The sequence below is a fragment of the Oncorhynchus masou genome, chromosome 5, assembly GCF_036934945.1.
Source record: "Oncorhynchus masou masou isolate Uvic2021 chromosome 5, UVic_Omas_1.1, whole genome shotgun sequence".
NCBI lineage: Eukaryota > Metazoa > Chordata > Actinopteri > Salmoniformes > Salmonidae > Oncorhynchus > Oncorhynchus masou.
Genome location: NC_088216.1, coordinates 46,430,642 through 46,450,095, shown reverse-complemented (window position 1 = coordinate 46,450,095; position 19,454 = coordinate 46,430,642). Strand labels below are relative to the sequence as shown.

The 19,454-nt window shown below is 44.9% G+C and overlaps 1 protein-coding gene across 1 annotated transcript in view; it reads right to left on the bottom strand.

Annotated features, from left to right (window-relative positions):
• The window catches only part of LOC135539680 (voltage-dependent L-type calcium channel subunit alpha-1D-like), a 123,509-nt gene that overhangs the window by 34,115 nt on the left and 69,940 nt on the right, over window positions 1-19,454 (bottom strand). The window contains exons 11-28 of the mRNA XM_064965719.1: window positions 19,323-19,410; window positions 18,960-18,986; window positions 18,271-18,431; window positions 16,708-16,933; window positions 12,440-12,647; window positions 8,874-8,994; window positions 8,382-8,482; window positions 8,253-8,286; window positions 7,959-8,082; window positions 7,713-7,842; window positions 5,495-5,554; window positions 3,150-3,256; window positions 2,779-2,866; window positions 2,412-2,519; window positions 2,192-2,244; window positions 1,795-1,941; window positions 1,221-1,422; window positions 163-321 (exon numbers count right to left, since the gene is read on the bottom strand). Of these exons, the coding sequence (XP_064821791.1) occupies window positions 163-321; window positions 1,221-1,422; window positions 1,795-1,941; window positions 2,192-2,244; window positions 2,412-2,519; window positions 2,779-2,866; window positions 3,150-3,256; window positions 5,495-5,554; window positions 7,713-7,842; window positions 7,959-8,082; window positions 8,253-8,286; window positions 8,382-8,482; window positions 8,874-8,994; window positions 12,440-12,647; window positions 16,708-16,933; window positions 18,271-18,431; window positions 18,960-18,986; window positions 19,323-19,410 (2,144 nt within the window). The remainder of the gene's footprint in view (window positions 1-162; window positions 322-1,220; window positions 1,423-1,794; window positions 1,942-2,191; window positions 2,245-2,411; window positions 2,520-2,778; window positions 2,867-3,149; window positions 3,257-5,494; window positions 5,555-7,712; window positions 7,843-7,958; window positions 8,083-8,252; window positions 8,287-8,381; window positions 8,483-8,873; window positions 8,995-12,439; window positions 12,648-16,707; window positions 16,934-18,270; window positions 18,432-18,959; window positions 18,987-19,322; window positions 19,411-19,454) is intronic.

Below are 19,454 nucleotides of genomic sequence, written 5' to 3'. Positions count from 1 at the left end.
AGATGTAAGTGCCAGATATTGTATAGAAGAATAAAGAGATTTTACAAAGCACTAGGAAGCTGAGATGCTGGCTCAGGGGTTGTACTGCAGGGGATTGCCTAACAGTGAATGCTGCTACACGACTAGGGCTTTATGAATAGGTCGGGTTGAGCTTCTTCCTACCTGCACAGCCAGGCAGAGTGTGTTGAGCATGATGAGGACGAACATGATGTACTCAAACCCGGTGGAGTTGACCACGTACCAGAACTTATACTGGTAGGGGTTCTTAGGGATGTACCTCCTCAACGGATGGGCCTTCAGGGCATACTCCACACACTGACGCTGTAGAACACACGGGGAGGCAGGTAGCCTAGTGGTTAGAGCGTTGGGCCAGTAACCCGAAAGGTTGCTGGATCGAATCCCTGAGCTCTGCCCCTGAACAAGGCCGTTAAACCCACTGTTCCCTTTTAGGCCGTCATTGTAAATAAGAATTTGTTCTTAACTAACTTGCCTAGTTAAATAAAGGTTACATTTAAAAAAAACAATTGAACACACCTGGTTATACACTACATACCTGTACACATAGTATAGAGTACTAAAGCAGTAAGGCACGAGGGGGTGTGGTATATAGGCAATAAACCTGTTCATACGCACGACGCAAAGCTGAGTGCCTGGATACAGCTCTTAACCGTGGTATATTGGTCATATACCCCCCAGGTGCCTTAATGCCACCATAAACTGGTTACCAACGTAATTAAAACAATGAAAATGACTTTTTTTTGGTCATACCCATGGTATAAACTGGGTGGTCTGTTATAAACTGGGTGGTTCGAGCACTGAATGCTGATTGGTTGACAGCCGTGGTATATCAGACCGTACACCAAGGGTACAACAAGAAAGTAATTTTTTACTGCACTAATTGTGTCTGTAAACAGTTTATTATGACAATAAGGCTCCCCCCCTGGGCCTTACTGCTTAAATATACCACGGCTTTCAGCCAATTAGTATTTAGGGCTCGAACCATCCGGTTTATAAACATAGCAACACACTCAGCAACACACTCAAACATAGCAACACACTCAGAACACTTACCCAGTGTGGGAGACCTGCTTGTCTAGACATGTAGTGCCACACAACGCATAGTCACACATAGACACACAGACACACACATAGACACCGCATGAACACACACACACGTGTTCACGAACACACACGCACGTCCAGGGAATTGTGTGTCTAACCTGGTTCTTATCCAGCTCACAGTTCTTGTACTCTTTCTCTCCCTGCTCCTGGAATGTAACGATGACGAAACCCACAAAGATGTTCATCATGAAGAAGGCAATGATGATGATGTAGATGATGAAGAAGATGGAGATCTCGATGCGGTAGTTGTAGATGGGACCCAGGTTCTCCCTGTTCGAGTCTATGGCCTTGTAGAGCAACCTGAAAGAGAGAGAGAGAGAGAAAAAGAGAAAGATAGATAGAGAGAGAAATAGAGAGAGCGAGAGAGAAAGAAAAAGGGAGAGAGAGGGAGAGAGATATAGAGAGAAAGAAAGATAGCGTGAGAAAAAAAAAGAGAAAGAGATAGAGAGGTAGAGAGCGAGAGAGAAAGAAAAAGGGAGAGAGAGACAGAGAGAAAGAAAGAAAGAGAGCGTGAAAGAGATAGAGAGGGAGAGAGCGAGAGAGAAAAAGTGCGTGTGAGAGCGAGAACACACATTTGTTTACCTTCTGGATTTTTTTTTATACACAAAAGGCAAAAATATGAAGGTGTATTATATTGTATATGGGTGTATAATATGAGTGGGTGTGTCTTACGAAGGCCAGCCCTCGAAGGTAGACACGGTAAACAGAGCCATCATGGCCATGAGCACGTTGTCAAAGTTGAACTCGCTGTTGTGCCACACTCTCTTATGGACGAGCGGCTGGTTCACGTCCCCGTCCTTATAAAGGATGTAGGTGCCCCTGGGAGGTCAGAGGTCAAGAGGACACAGGGGTTAGAGGTCAGAGGTCCGGATATAGGATTCGTCCTATGATGTACCGTATGTAAAGAACATGAATATTGTGGATGTTGTAAATATGTTCGTCTACGCGCAACACGTTCAAAGACGCTGCGGAACACCTACTGTACAGTAAATGTCAGTATTTCAGATACAAAGTGAAGGGTGTCCGTTTGCTGTGTGTAGATGGACAAAGGCATCAAAAAACAACTGACTTGCAATCGTCGGGGCCAGACTTGGCTTCGTCCGTGCAGCGGTAAAACTTCCCCTGCAAAGCAAACACAACAATTTCCTCTAAACGGTATGGCTACAAAACAAACCCTCAACCCTCAGGTGTCAACGTCTAGGTTGGGGATTTACTGAAAGCTACGATGCCATTGACATCACAACCCGTGCTACGGTGCTGATCTTAGAGCCGGGTGTTACGGTGTTGACCTTGAAGAGCTGCACCCCTATGCAGGCGAACATGAACTGCAGCAGCGTGGTGACGATCATGATGTTACCGATGGTCCTGATGGCCACGAACACACACTGGACCACGTGCTGCAGGGGTCAAAAGTTCAAAGGTTAGCAGCTATCGAACAGTGCGAAGGCATTACGTTGACGAAAGGTCAATATACGTCAAATACGTAGGAAGAAGTCACAGTTCTAGGAAGTCGTTTAAAAAAAAACATGTACAGGTTTTCAGCAACAAACTGTCCCAAGTCCACTGCACTTGTTCTACGAATACTACGGCAAGGAATATGGTACTGAAAGAGAAGGAGTAGGACGTATAACGTTTTAGGATGAGGCAGTACTGTACCTTGAGGCCCTTGGCTCGGTTGATGGCCCTCAGGGGCCTGAGCACTCGCAGGACTCTCAGAATCTTCACCACAGAGATGGCGGAGGACCTAAAGGACATCACAGGAACTCCCCGTCAGAAACCAACTCGCCCTCTCTAAACGCAACCGTTCATTGCCATAATCAAACTTGACCGCATCCATAAATTATTTTTTTTTAAAACACGACGTGTTAGGACGGGAGAAGGAACTGAGGGCCAAGGACAATGGGCGAGGGACATGAGGATGAAGACAGAGAGAGAAAGAGAGAGAGAGAGAGAGAGAGAGAGAGAGAGAGAGAGAGAGAGAGAGAGAGAGAGAGATGTGTGGGCGGAGAGTAGCAGCAGGTACTGACTGGATGCAGAAGGAGACCAGGGAGACCCCCACCACCAGCAGATCCAGCAGGTTGAAGGTGTTCCTACAGAACGCCCCTTTATGGAGGAACGCTCCGTATGTGGTCATCTGGGGGGAAGGGCACAGCGAGTTAGACGGGGTAACAGACGCTTAGAAAGTGCACAGAAATACACACATCGACACGCACATTCGCACACACACGGGGACACACACGAGCACACAAATACAAGTGGTACACCGCAAGACAGACAGAAACACCTACACAGGTATATATAGTGGTAGAAACACTCACTCCCCTCAAACCCACATACAGTATTTCCACACTCTTGCGGAACACTCTATTTCAGGGTGGCGAGCTCAGACTCAGTAAAACAGGAAGTTAGCAGCTACCGTGGCCACCCCGCGGCACCATGGTACATGAATGTAGTAGTAAGTCATTCACTTCACAATCGGCTAATAACAGGGTCACCCGCCGCAACAAAACGTGCAGTTTGTTGCCGCGCTGAGGACGAATATTATATCTACGACCGGAGAGAAATGACAGGGTTGAACAGCCTACCAGTTGGAAAACCCCATGCCTTTACTGACACATTCATGTAGGGCCGTTTCCCTTAAAGCACATTCCTTCATGTTCTTTAACAGCTCACAGTCTAAAGGGGTAATAGAGCAGCTCCACAAAAAAACGTCAGACTTCAGCAGGCAGAGAAGTAAACAACGCAGCGAAAGGAAGTCTTGTTCAAATCATAAAAGAAAAGGATTCATTGTCCTGAGTGCGTGTAAATGTAGAGACCAGCTGGCGCTAGCGGAAAGCACTGCTAACGCAGCAGGATCAAACTGAGCTGGGTCGTGTTCATTCGGCACCAAACGGGAAAAGAAATAACTGAAACGGGGAAGGACTATCTGAACTGGTCCAATAAGAAACTCTGGTTTCCCGCACTCCGTTGCAAAACATGTTGCTACGGTGAGCCGTAATGAATACGACCCGCAACAGGATTGAGCAGGGTTGGGCTGCCCTCTCAAGGGTTCTGAAGGAAACCCTACATTTCTAAGCACTCAGTCAGTCAGGGGAAAGCCCATGCTCCACATGAACATGGTTGGTTTGCCCCCTCTTTTATGGCTCAGTATCTGAATAGCGGTCAGTCGGTATGAAACAGAAGCATGGAGTCGGCTTTGACTGGAGATGGCCTTAGATGTTTGTTTATAACCCCCCCCCCCAACACCCCCCAAATGACATCCAGGTCAAAATATCAGTCAAAGCTACATCTCTTAAACGGCACATTGATATCTCTTTCCTTTGCACAAAATGTCGCATCATTTTTGGAGAGGTGCACAAAAATAGTGTCGTCGGGTCAAAATTCCAAAACCTTTTCAACTTGTTGACTTTTCCAAACATGACAAACATGATGACACCAATCGGGGTTGGTTTGTGCCTTTGATTCCTTCATGGATTATTTGTTTCCTGATTAGCGGGAATTGAACAACTTGTGTGTTAGTTAGTGTGTGTAGTGCTAGTAAGTAATGATGAAGGTCGAGTGGTTCGTAAATTCACTCTGGCTATCTACTCCGATTTCAGAGCACTCTCGTCTGAGTGTGCCAGAGCACAGAATAACTGATTCATTAACGAACGCTCAACACCCGTTGAATATGGCCGGTGTCTGTAAACATTGTCAAAAAAGCTTAACGAAATTGTTGCCAGCAGCACAGTTACAGCCACCAAAGCTCTGGATAACATGAAAACAGCCTAACCAGCTCTGCTGGGTGGGGTGAGTAAAATGGTCAAGAGTGAGGTGTTCTCTTATTTATGTCTGGAAGTAGCTAGCAAGCGAGCTAACTTTAGCCAGTTAGCTTGGGTACTTGTGCCGTTGTGAGTTCATAACGCTCGGATCAACCCTACTCCTCGGGCCGGAGCGTCCAGCGTGCGCCTTCTAAACGCTCCGAGAGAGGAACGCTCTGAATTTACTGAAGGACAATCTGACAACGCTCTGAATCTTACGAATGCCCAGAGCGCACTCTGGCACTCCAGAGTGAATTTACACGGAACACACCCCTAGATATTTTGCTAGTTAAAAGAGGTGCCATGGAGTAGAAAGAGAAATAATAGAAAAGGAAAACTGAAGCGAGGCAGGTAGTACCGCGGTGGCAGCAGGTGACACACAAGGAGAGAGTGCAGCAAGGCTCTCTGTCGTCACAAGCGAGAGTTACCTTCAACATGATCTCAAATGTAAACATGCTAGTGAAGACATAATCTGCATAGCCTAGGACCTGGAAGGCAACCAGACGTTGGGAGTGTTACCGTGGGGGGGTCAGTTAGTTGACAGCACAGACAGGCGGACACAGGCCATTTACCTTCAACAGGATCTCAACAGTAAAGATAGCCGTGAAAGCATAGTCAAAGTAACCAAGTATCTGCAAAAAGCAACGGACATGTTTAACATGGGTTATACAGGTTACGCAAGTACGTTCATCAGAGACATTCGAAGAAAAACAAGTTAGCGTGGGAAACCCATGTGTGCAGGAAAGAGCATAGGGAGTGACTTAGTATGCATAAACCAAACCATCCACAGTTTTCGTATACGTGAATAAAAATCTGTGTATATTACAATATATTTCAAAATGCAGTATATATTCATCATATCATTTCATTACGAGCACCAGCACAATGTCATCCACCGACAATCACAATGCCATTGTGCAGCTTGAGGTTAAGTTATAATGGTGAATATACAGTGCCTTGCGAAAGTATTCGGCCCCCTTGAACTTTGCGCCCTTTTGCCACATTTCAGGCTTCAAACATAAAGATATAAAACTGTATTTTTTGTGAAGAATCAACAACAAGTGGGACACAATCATGAAGTGGAACGACATTTATTAGATATTTCAAACTTTTTTAACAAATCAAAAACTGAAGAATTGGGCGTGCAAAATTATTCAGCCCCCTTAAGTTAATACTTTGTAGCGCCACCTTTTGCTGCGATTACAGCTGTAAGTCGCTTGGGGTATGTCTCTATCAGTTTTGCACATCGAGAGACTGAACTTTTTTCCCATTCCTCCTTGCAAAATAGCTCGAGCTCAGTGAGGTTGGATGGAGAGTATTTGTGAACAGCAGTTTTCAGTTCTTTCCACAGATTCTCGATTGGATTCAGGTCTGGACTTTGACTTGGCCATTCTAACATCTGGATATGTTTATTTTTGAACCATTCCATTGTAGATTTTGCTTTATGTTTTGGATCATTGTCTTGTTGGAAGACAAATCTCCGTCCCAGTCTCAGGTCTTTTGCAGACTCCATCAGGTTTTCTTCCAGAATGGTCCTGTATTTGGCTCCATCCATCTTCCTATCAATTTTAACCATTTTCCCTGTCCCTGCTGAGCTGTGTTGCTTTTACGCCAAACATAATGTTTTGCATTGTTGCCAAAAAGTTCAATTTTGGTTTCATCTGACCAGAGCACCTTCTTCCACATGTTTGGTGTGTCTCCCAGGTGGCTTGTGGCAAACTTTAAACGACACGTTTTATGGATATCTTTAAGAAATGGCTTTCTTCTTGCCACTCTTCCATAAAGGCCAGATTTGTGCAATATACGACTGATTGTTGTCCTATGGACAGAGTCTCCCACCTCAGCTGTAGATCTATGCAGTTCATCCAGAGTGATCATGGGCCTCTTGGCTGCATCTCTGATCAGTCTTCTCCTTGTATGAGCTGAAAGTTTAGAGGGACGGCCAGGTCTTGGTAGATTTGCAGTGGTCTGATACTCCTTCCATTTCAATATTATCGCTTGCACAGTGCTCCTTGGGATGTTAAAGCTTGGGAAATATTTTTGTATCCAAATCCGGCTTTAAACTTCTTCACAACAGTATCTCGGACGTGCCTGGTGTGTTCCTTGTTCTTCATGATGCTCTCTGCGCTTTTAACGGACCTCTGAGACTACCACAGTGCAGGTGCATTTATACGGAGACTTGATTACACACAGGTGGATTGTATTTATCATCATTAGTCATTTAGGTCAACATTGGATCATTCAGAGATCCTCACTGAACTTCTGGAGAGAGTTTGCTGCACTGAAAGTAAAGGGGCTGAATAATTTTGCACGCGCAATTTTTCAGTTTTTGATTTGTTAAAAAAGTTTGAAATATCCAATAAATGTCGTTCCACTTCATGATTGTGTCCCACTTGTTGTTGATTCTTCACAAAAAAATACAGTTTTATATCTTTATGTTTGAAGCCTGAAATGTGGCAAAAGGTCGCAAAGTTCAAGGGGGCCGAATACTTTCGCAAGGCACTGTACATAATGATTCCAAAGTCATTGAACCTGCTGCCTAAGAGGATCATGGGAGAAACTTCAGGAAAAGTGTTATCATTAACGTCACTCTTAACCAACTAAATCCTTAAATATGAATAAAAGAAAAACGTAAAATAAGCAATAAATATCACAAATCAATACAGAATGTATCTTTACTATGTACTACTATGTAGCGTAACAATTGAAAATCAGTTACTGTCTACTGTGTGTTCCCATAAATATGACCCAACATTATTCGAATGTAGACAAGAAGGTTTCTGTACTTACGATGTTGCGTGCGGAGAAGTTGCGTATGGGGTCCTCTGCAGCGAGGGAGACAGAGCTGAGCATGATGAAGACCAGGATGAGATTGGTGAAGATGTGGTGGTTAATGAGTCTATGACATCCCACCCGGATCCTGAGGAGAACGACAGAAAACGCACACACCTGCTTAAGAGAGCTCAGAAAAGTGTGCGTGCGTCCGTCTGTCTGTCTGTCTGCGCGCATGCGTGTGTGTGTGTGTGTGTGACCTACGGGTTGGTCTTGCTGAAGATGAAGAAAGCACTGCCGTCAGGGATGGGGGTGATCTTCTCCTTCTTGACCAGCTCAGAGATGGCTGGGCGTGGCCCTGCTGGAACCTCTGGCTCCTCCTCCTCCTCTGCAGCACAGACAGACACACACAGAGTGAGAGAGATAGACCACACACACAGACGTGCACTTGTTTACGGACACACACACACACACACACACACACACACACACACACACACACACACACACACACACACACACACACACACACACACACACACACACACAGGCCTGTACCTGCAGCATTCTCCTCTTCCTCCTCCACTGGTGCCTGTATCCAAAAAAAAAAAGCAAACGTGATGAGAAGTTGTATACAATGATGCTGAATGAACCTGAACCACGATATGTCTTGGGGTGGAGTTCTACCTCTTCCTTTTTCTCGTCCTTTTTGTCTCCTGGAGCGTTGAGAGACTCTGCGTCTGCCAGGTTGTCCACAGCGATAGCCAAGAAGACGTTCAGCAGGATGTCTGAGCAAAGTGTTCCGTCAAGGACAGAACCTGAACACATCTCCTGTGCCGTAGTGTAGTCCATGGCGAGAGCAACACACTCATATGCGCTATTCAGAAAAGTCCAGAAATGTTCGTTGCAATGACGGAAGAACGGACCCCAGAGATCTATACTGACTTCATCAAAAAAAACAAAAGAAAACAGGGTTCTGTTTGCAAGACTACATCTCTGTTCATAAGAACATAACAACTTGTCATGTGTCTCTATCCACCCTGGTAGACCTTATCCATAAAGGAGAATCTGTTTAACTAGGGGAAATTAGTTTGCGGTCAAGTCACATCAAATCAGATTGTGATTATCGGGGCTCAGAGAGACAGAGATGCTAGGATGAGTGTGGCAAGGAAAGGATACAGTTTCCGCAGATGAAGAGGATAATGAAGTAGAAGGAGACGATCATCCCCGAGGAAGAAGGGCCGCCGTACGCCATGATGCCGTCATACATCACAGCGTTCCAGTCTTCACCTGTCAGGATCTGGCCACAAAACACCCAAATACACTCAATCATTTTGGATGCGACACACATGGAGGACCTATAATTCACATGCGATTCTATGGAAACACATACAACATTCACTAGTAACAAGATGGCCTGTTTCTAGTTCCCAGCCAACTTTGCAGTATTACACTACCGTTCAAAAGTTTTAGAACACCAACACATTCAAGAGTTTCTTCATTTTTAACTATTTTCTACATTGTAGGATAATAGTGAAGACATCACCACTATGTAATAACACATATGGAATCATGTAGTAACCAAAAAAGTGTTAAACAAATCAAAATATTTGTTTATATTTGAGATTCTTCAAATAGCCACCCTTTGCCTTGATGACAGCTTTGCACAGTCCCAACAGGACAGGATCAATAGCGATGTTCATTGATTACAGCTCAGCCTTCAACACTGTAGTGCTCTCATAGCTCATCACTAAGCTCAGGTCCCTGGGTCTGAACACCTCCCTGTGCAACTGGGACCTGGACTTCCTGACGGGCTGATCCCAAGTGGTGAAAGTAGACAACAACGCCTCTGCCACGCTAATCCTCAACACACGTGCTCAGCCCCTTCTGCACTCCCTGTTCACCCATTACTACGTGGCCACGCACGTCTCCAACGCAATCGTCAAGTTTGCTGACAACACAACAGTGGTAAGCCTGACTACCAACAATGATGGGAAAGCCTACAGGGAGGAGGTGAGGGCCCTGGCAGAACGGTGCCAGGAAAATAACCTCTCCCTCAACATCAACAAAACTAAAGAGCTGATCGTGGACTACAGGGCACCGATTGGTCGAAAATAAATATACCTTTGAGCGTGGTGAAGTTATAAATTAGGCTTTGGATGGTGTATCAATACACCCAGTCACTACAAAGATACAGGCGTCCTTCCTAACTCAGTTGCCGGAGAGGAAGGAAACTGCTCAGCGATTTCACCATGAGGCCAATTGGTGACTTTAAAACAGTTACAGAGTTTAATGGCTGTGATAGGAGAAAACTGAGGATGGATCAACAACATTGTAGTTTCTCCAAAATACTAACCTAAATGGCAGTGAAAAGAAATAAGCCTTTACTGAATAAAAACATTCCAAAACATGCATCCTGTTAGCAAAAAGGCACTTTTTAATACAAAAAAATATGGTAAAGTAATTAAATTTTTGTCCTGAATACAAAGCTTTATGTTTGTGGCAAATCCAAAACAACACATCATTGAGTACCACTCATCATATTCTCAAGCATGGTGCTGGTGCCATCATGTTATGGGTATGCTTGTGATTGGCAAGGACTAGAGAGTTTTTTAGGATAAAAAGAAAAGGAATAGAGCTATAAGCACAGGTAAAATCCTAGAGGAAAACTTGGTTCAGTCTGCTTTCCAACAGACACTGGGAGACAATTCACCTTTCAGCAGGACAATAACCTAAAACACAAGGTCAAATCTACACTGGAGTTGCTTACCAAGACAATATTGTATGTTTCTGAGTGGCTGAGGTACAGTTTTGACTTAAATCAGCTTGAAAATCGATGGCATGACTATAAAATGGCAATCTAGCAATGATCAACAATCAACTTGACAGAGCTCGAAGACTTTTAAAAATAATAATTGTACAATCCAGGTGTGCAAAACTCAAAATATTGTACAATCCAAGTGTGAAAAACTCTTAGAGGCTTACCCAAAAAGACACACAGCTGTATTTGCTTCTATAAAGTATTAACTGAGGGCTTGTGAATACTTACAGTATTTAAATGAGATATTTCTGTACTTCATTTTTCAAAATACATGTTTTCACTTTGTCATTATGGGGTATTGTGTGTACGTAGATGGGTGAGACAAAACATCTATTTAATCCATTTTGAATTCAGGCTGTAACACAACAACATGTGTAATAAGTCCAGGGGTGTGAAGACTTTCTGAAGGTGCTGTACATAGCGTCATTGAGCACCTTAATAATGTTTGCATACTGTTTCACCCACTTTATATGTATAAACTGTATTCTAGTCATGGCTCGTCCTATATAACTACTGCTGTACACACCTTTTCTATTCATATAGTGTCCATACTGTCGATACACACCATATGATATTATATTCCGGATCTCAGACACTGCTCATTGTGATATTTCTTCATTTCTTTATTTTTTTGTACAAATGTTTTTTATTACGTGTTTATTTTTGCATATATTTTTTGGTATTGCTAGGTATTACTGCATTGTTGGAGCTCGAATCACAAGAATTTCGATAACATCGGCAAATCTGTGTATGGACCAATACACTTGGATTTGATTAGTACACCAGAGCATTCTACTGTAGTTTATATAACACGCCATAGATAGACAATGGGGCATATTACTCTACTTACTTCCTATTAAACACAGCATACAGGGAAAACAAACAATAGTCCTAAGGCTAGCCCAAACAATAGTCCTACGGCTAGCCCAAACAATAGTCCTACGGCTAGCCCAAACAATAGTCCTACGGCTAGCCCAAACAATAGGCCTACGGCTAGCCCAAACAATAGTCCTACGGCTAGCCCAAACAATAGTCCTAAGGCTAGCCCAAACAATAGTCCTACGGCTAGCCCAAACAATAGTCCTACGGCTAGCCCAAACAATAGTCCTACGGCTAGCCCAAACAATAGTCCTAAGGCTAGCCCAAACAATAGTCCTACGGCTAGCCCAAACAATAGTCCTACGGCTAGCCCAAACAATAGTCCTACGGCGGCTGGCCCCAAACAATAGTCCTAAGGCTAGCCCAAACAATAGTCCTACGGCTAGCCCAAACAATAGTCCTACGGCTAGCCCAAACAATAGTCCTACGGCTAGCCCAAACAATAGTAGCCCAAACAATAATCACAAAGGCTAGCCTAAGGCTAGCCCAAACAATAGTCCTAAGGCTAGCCCAAACAATAGTCCTACGGCTAGCCCAAACAATAGTCCTACGGCTAGCCCAAACAATAGTCCTACGGCTAGCTAGCCCAGTGGACCAGTCAAGTGTAAATGCATTTAAATGCCTTTGACGTTATTTGGCTCATGCGTTAACCCACCCGCTGTGGGAAAATGCATTGATAACATCGGGAGCATTACTTTATTCACTGCAAACGGCGATCAGCGTTTCTGTAGCGTCCATGGTTGCTCGTGGTTACGTTAGGAGGTAGCCCAGCCCATGACTTCAAAAACCAGTGTCGGCCCTCGGCCCAAGAGGGAATTTCCTCTTGGTGTAATGGTCAAGACGTTGGTTTCTCTCATGGGAGACCCGGGTTCACTGGGCTAGCCACACCCCCTCCCCCCTGTCAGGGTGTCATCATCAGGAGGCTCTCCTTAAATTCAACATTCGCTAAATATACATGTAGGTAACTCAAGAGGTTCTATATATATATATGAGTGAGAGAGAGAGAGACACACACTCTCTCTCTCTCACTGTACTGTTCACCCACCTGAAATACAGTGAGCAGTGCCTGGGGGAAGTTATCGAAGGTGCTCCTCTTGGTCTGCGTCTCGTCGAAGTTGAACTTGCCCCCGAACACCTGCATGCCCAGCAGGGAGAAGATGATGATGAAGAGGAAGAGCAGGAGCAGAAGGGAGGCGATGGACTTCATGGAGTTGAGCAGCGACGCCACCAAGTTACTGAGAGACTGCCAGTGACTGGACAACACAGAGAAGGGGGGGGGTTAGACAAAATTACACACACATAAACAAACAGATTTGTTTTCACACTTTACTCTGGCCAAAGAGCATAAACAAACACACACATTCACACACAAACACGACATACGCCCAAATCAAATCAAATTGTATTTTTGTCACATGCGCCGAATACAACAGGTGTAGACCTCACAGTGAAGTGCTTACTCACAAGCCCTTAACCAACAGTGCAGTTTTAAGAAGATAAAAAAGTGTTAAGTAAAACAACATTTTATGAAAGTATTAGGCTTTGCCAACACACACACAACATGCACACACATGCATACTGACGTCACACACACACTCACCACATACGCTGCTGCTACTGCTCATTCTACTATCTATCCTGCTGCCTAGCCAATTTACCGCAATTTATCTACATACAGTGCCTTATTTCGCATTTTGCTGTGTTAGAGCCCGAATTCAGAATGGATCTACACACAATAACTCATTAATGATGAATAAAAAAAACATGTTTTTAGACATTTTTGCACATTAATTGAACACGAAATACAGAAATATCTAATTTACATAAGTATTCACACCCCTGAGTCAATACTTTGTAGAAACACCTTTGGCAGCGATTACAGATGTGAGTCTTTCTGGGTCACTAAGAGCTTTCCACAGCTGGATTGTGCAACATTGGCCTGTTGTTCTTTTCAGAATTCTTCAAGCTCTGCCAAATTGGGTTGTTGATCATTCCTAGACAGCCATTTTCAGGTCTTGCCATCGGTTTTCCCCGGTCTTTGTGGTTGAATCTGTCTTTGACATTCACTGCTCAAATGAGGGACCTTACAGATAACTGTATGTGTGGGGTACAGAGATGAGGGTGTCATTGAAAAATCATTTTAAAGACTATTATTTCACAGAGTATGCCCATGCAACTTATTATGTGACTTGTGAAGCAAATGTTTACTCCTGAACTTATTGAGGCTTGCCATAACAAACTGGCGGAATACTTATTGATTCAATATATTTCATCTTTCATGTTTTATTAACTGGTACAAATTTAAAAATAAAATAATTAGACTTTGAAATTATGGGATACTGTATGTAGGCCAGTGACCAAAAATCGAAATTGAATCAATTTTATATTCAGACTGTAACACAATTGTTTTGGAGTCAAGAAATGTGAATAATTTCTGAAGGTACTCCCTGTACATAGCCATGTTATTACCTGGTACTCCCTGTATATAGCCATGTTATTACCTGGTACTCCCGGTACATAGCCATGTTATTACCTGGTACTCCCTGTATATAGCTATGCTATTACTTGGTACTCACTGTATAAAACCATGTTATTACCTGGTACTCCCTGTAAATAGCCATGTTATTACCTGGTACTCCTTGTATATAGCCATGTCATTACTTGGTACTCACTGTATATAGCTATGTTATTACCTGGTACTCCCTGTATATAGCCATGTTATTACCTGGTACTCCCTGTATATAGCCATGTTATTACCCGGTACTCCCTGTATATAGCCATGTTATTACCCGGTACTCCCTGTATATAGCCATGTTATTACCCGGTACTCCCTGTATATAGCTATGTTATTACCCGGTACTCCCCGTATATAGCCATGTTATTACCTGGTACTCCCTGTAAATAGCCATGTTATTACCTGGTACTCCCTGTATATAGCCATGTCATTACTTGGTACTCACTGTATATAGCCATGTTATTACCTGGTACTCCCTGTATATAGCCATGTTATTACCCGGTACTCCCTGTATATAGCCATGTTATTACCCGGTACTCCCTGTATATAGCCATGTTATTACCCGGTACTCCCTGTATATAGCCATGTTATTACCCGGTACTCCCTGTATATAGCCATGTTATTGCCCGGTATCCCTGTATATAGCCATGTTATTACTCGGTACTCTGTATATAGCCATGTTATTACATGGTACTCTATGTATATAGCCATGTTATTGCCCGGTACTCCCTGTACATAGCCATGCTATTGTCTGGTACTCCCTGTAACAGACAATATTGCACCATGTTCTCTTTACTCTTTATTGTTATTAGTAATTCACTGACTCAACCACTATTACAGGGGCTGAGTCACTGGCTTACTGGTGCTCTTCCATGCTGTCCCTAGGAGGGGTGCATCACTTGAGTGGGTTGAGTCACTGACGTGATCTTCCTGTTCGGGTTGGTGTCCCCCCTTGGGTTGTGCCTTGGCGGAGATCTTTGTGGGCTATACTCGGCCTTGTCTCAGGATGGTAAGTTGGTGGTTGAAGATATCCCTCTAGTGGTGTGGGGGCTGTGCATTGGCAAAGTGGGTGGGGTTATATCCTGCCTGTTTGGCCTTGTCTGCGGGTATCGTCAGACGGGGCCACAGTGTTTCCTGACCCCTCATGTCTCAGCCTCCAGTATTTATGCTGCAGTAGTTTATGTGTCGGGGGGCTAGGGTCAGTCTGTTATATCTGGAGTATTTCTCCTGTCTTATCCGGTGTCTTGTGTGAATTTAAGTATGCTCTTCCTAATTTCTTTCTTTCTCTCTCTCTCTCTCTCTCTCTCTCTCTCTCTCTCTCTCTCTCTCTCTCTCTCTCGGAGGACCTGAGCCCTAGGACCATGCCTCAGGACTACCTGTCCTGAGTGGTGTGGGGGCTGTGCTTTGGCAAAGTGGGTGGGGTTATATCCTTCCTGTTTGGCCCTGTCCGGTGGTGTCCTCGGATGGGGCCACAGTGTCTCCTGACCCCTCCTGTCTCAGCCTCCAGTATTTATGCTGCAGTAGTTTATGTGTCGGGGGGCTGGGGTCAGTTTGTTATATCTGGAGTACTTCTCCTGTCCAATTCGGTGTCCTGTGTGAATCTAAGTGTGCGTTCTCTAATTATCTCCTTCTTTCTCTCTCTCGGAGGACCTGAGCCCTAGGACCATGCCCCAGGACTACCTGACATGATGACTCCTTGCTGTCCCCAGTCCACCTGGCCGTGCTGCTGCTCCAGTTTCAACTGTTCTGCCTTATTATTATTCGACCATGCTGGTCATTTATGAACATTTGAACATCTTGGCCATGTTCTGTTATAATCTCTACCCGGCACAGCCAGAAGAGGACTGGCCACCCCACATAGCCTGGTTCCTCTCTAGGTTTCTTCCTAGGTTTTGGCCTTTCTAGGGAGTTTTTCCTAACCACCGTGCTTCTACACCTGCATTGCTTGCTGTTTAGGGTTTTAGGCTGGGTTTCTGTACAGCACTTTGAGATATTAGCTGATGTACGAAGGGCTATATAAATAAATTTGATTTGATTTGTCCTGATGACTCCTTGCTGGCCCCAGTACACCTGGCCGTTCTGCGGCTATGGAACCCTGACCTGTTCACCGGATGTGCTACTTGTCCCAGACCTGCTGTTTTCAACTCTCTAGAGACAGGAGGAGCGGTAGAGATACTCTGAATGATCGGCTATGAAAAGCCAACTGACATTTACTTATGAGGTGCTGACCTGTTGCACCCTCGACAACCACTGTGATTACTATTATTTGATCCTGCTGGTCATCTATGAACATTTGAACATCTTGGCCATGTTCTGTTATAATCTCCACCCGGACAGCCAGAAGAGGACTGGCCACCCCTCATAGCCTGGTTCCTCTCTAGGTTTCTTCCTGGATTCCGGCCTTTCTAGGGAGTTGTTCCTAGCCACCGTGCTTTTACACCTGCATTGCTTGCTGTTTGGGGTTTTAGGCTGGGTTTACATCAGCTGATGTAAGAAGGGCTTTATAAATTGATATTTATTCATTGTGTCACTATTTCTATGTTTATTTTCTCTTTCTCTTTATTCTGCATTGTTGGAAAAGGACTCGTAAGTAAGCATTTCACTGTTAGTCTACACCTGTTGTTTACGAAGCATGTGATGAAAGCATTGATCCGGGGTGAAATTTCCCCTCGGTTACAGATCTATGATCAGCTTCCCCTCCTCCAATCCTTACCTTAACCATTAGTGGGTGAGCAAAGCTGACCCAAGATCAGCGCCTAGGGACAACTTCACCCTACTCCACATGACAGTGGTCTCACCGTGTGACCTTGAAGATCCTGAGCAAGCGGACACAGCGGAACACGGAGATGCCCAGAGGAGACATGATGGCCAGCTCCACCAGGATGGTCTCGGTGATGCCTCCACACACCACGAAGCAGTCAAATCGGTTGAACAGGGACACAAAGTAGGCCTGCAGGCCCAGACTGTACATCTTGGTCATCATCTCACACGTAAACATGCCCAGCAGAACCTTGTTTGCCACGTCTGGAAACACGCAGGGCAGAGGGAGGTGCCAGTCAATATAACACATGAACAGTATTACAAATATCAGAGATACTATAGTTAGGGACAGGAGTTTTTCCTTACCACCTGACCTGACAGTGGTAGCCAGTGTGCAGTGTAGTGTACTAACCCTGTACTTGTGTAACCCAGTCAGGCTGGTTGTAGTGTACCCCTGACAGTGGTCAGGCTGGTTGTAGAGTACTAACCCTGTGTGTAACCCAGTCAGGCTGGTTCTAGTGTACTAACCCTGTACGTGTACCCAGTCAGGCTGGTTATAGTGTACTAACCCAGTCAGTCAGGCTGGTTGTAGTGTACTAACCCTGTACGTGTGTAACCCAGTCAGGCTGGTTGTAGTGTATTAACCCTGTAGTCAGGCCCAGTCAGGCTGGTTGTAGTGTACTAACCCTGTACGTGTGTAACCCAGTCAGGCTGGTTGTAGAGTACTAACCCTGTACGTGTGTAACCCAGTCAGGCTGGTTCTAGTGTACTAACCCTGTACGTGTGTAACCCAGTCAGGCTGGTTATAGTGTACTAACCCTGTACGTGTGTAACCCAGTCAGGCTGGTTGTAGTGTACTAACCCTGTACGTGTGTAACCCAGTCAGGCTGGTTGTAGTGTATTAACCCTGTACGTGCATAGCCCAGTCAGGCTGGTTGTAGTGTACTAACCCTGTACGTGTGTAACCCAGTCAGGCTGGTTGTAGTGTACTAACCCTGTACGTGTGTAACCCAGTCAGGCTGGTTGTAGTGTACTAACCCTGTACGTGTGTAACCCAGTCAGGCTGGTTGTAGTGTACTAACCCTACTGTGTAACCCTCAGGCTGGTTGTAGTGTACTAACCCTGTACGTGTGTAACCCAGTCAGGCTGGTTGTAGAGTACTAACCCTGTACGTGTGTAACCCAGGCTGGTTGTAGTGTACTAACCCTGTACGTGTGTAACCCAGTCAGGCTGGTTGTAGTGTACTAACCCTGTACGTGTGTAGCACAGTCAGGCTGGTTGTAGTGTACTAACCCTGTACTTGTGTGAGCTAGTCAGTCTGGTTGTAGTGTACTAACCCTGTACTTGTGTAACCCAGTCAGGCTGGTTATAGTGTACTAACCCTGTACGTGTGTAACCCAGTCAGGCTGGTTGTAGTGTATTAACCCTGTACGTGTATAGCCCAGTCAGGCTGGTTGTAGTGTACTAACCCTGTACGTGTGTAGCCCAGTCAGGCTGGTTGTAGTGTACTAACCCTGTACGTGTGTAGCCCAGTCAGGCTGGTTGTCGCGTACTAACCCTGGACTTGTGTAACCCAGTCAGGCAGGTTGTAGTGTACTAACCCTGTACTTGTGTGAGCCAGTCAGGCTGGTTGTAGTGCTCGGAGGAGATGGTGAGCGTGTTGAGAAACACCAGGATGATCACCAGCCAATAGAAAGGCACAGATTTCACCGCCACCCGGCACTTTCTGCGGCAGAACCTGTTCCAGCGACGCCAGCGCCGACTGTGAGACAGGAAGTGATGTCGGCAAAAGGAGACGAGTAGGGGCAGCCCGGGGAGGTTTTCATTGAAGAAAGGGGGGGTGTCGATGGTTAGAGGGGGGTTAGGACATATTGTATAGAAAGTTGGGGTTTAGGCAGGAACTGTATTCAAATAATATCTGAAGAAAACTTAGGAAAGAGAAGTCAATGAACTTTGGGAGAGGGAGAGAACCGCATAGCATGCAGTATACATCACAAAGTGTAAAAACGCTGCATAAGGCTCCAGCTCCTCCAGTTCCCCCCGATGCCCAAGATTACATGCTGACTTGTTTAAAGGGTAGGTGGAGTTGATTTATTACCTGCTGACTCATTAAAGCAGACTCCAGAGATCAGAACAGCACATACAGCAGAGAAACCAAAGCGAGCTTCCACGTATTTACGGAAAGAACATACGTCACGACTTCATGCAGAGAAATGTATGTTTTACTGAAAAGACCGCCGCTGCATGCATCGAGCAAGGACACATGCGAGGCGAGGCGGTTTTCACTGACCTGAACTTTGACTTTGAAATTTTTTGACTGGAAAAAAAATCGAGACGTTTATATTAACATCAGTTCAGCTTGCTGACTGCAGGATATTCATGAATTTAGTACGAAGCCACATGTCCTATGTACCATCTTTATGACTGAACAGGATTGGTCTTAGAATGAATCAAACAAAGGTGTATTATTGAAGCTGGTTTTATACCAGCAGTTGTCCAGACAGGATAGAGGATAGACGCAGATGAACAGACCACACATGGGGTGACAAGAGTTTGTGTTTCCGTAAAGAATGTGCTCGTTTCTATGATATCCAAGGTTACGTTCTAAAGGTACAGCACTGCATTAGTAGTTCGGGGGGGGGGGGGTTCTCACCAAAAAGGTCCGCAGCACGGTGTCTTCACCTCATCCTCGGCCACGTTCTCTTTGTTCACCGACTCCGTCTCACTGGCTGGTATACTCACTGTGGCAGCAAACAGAGTGCCAGAGTGAATCATACGCACACAC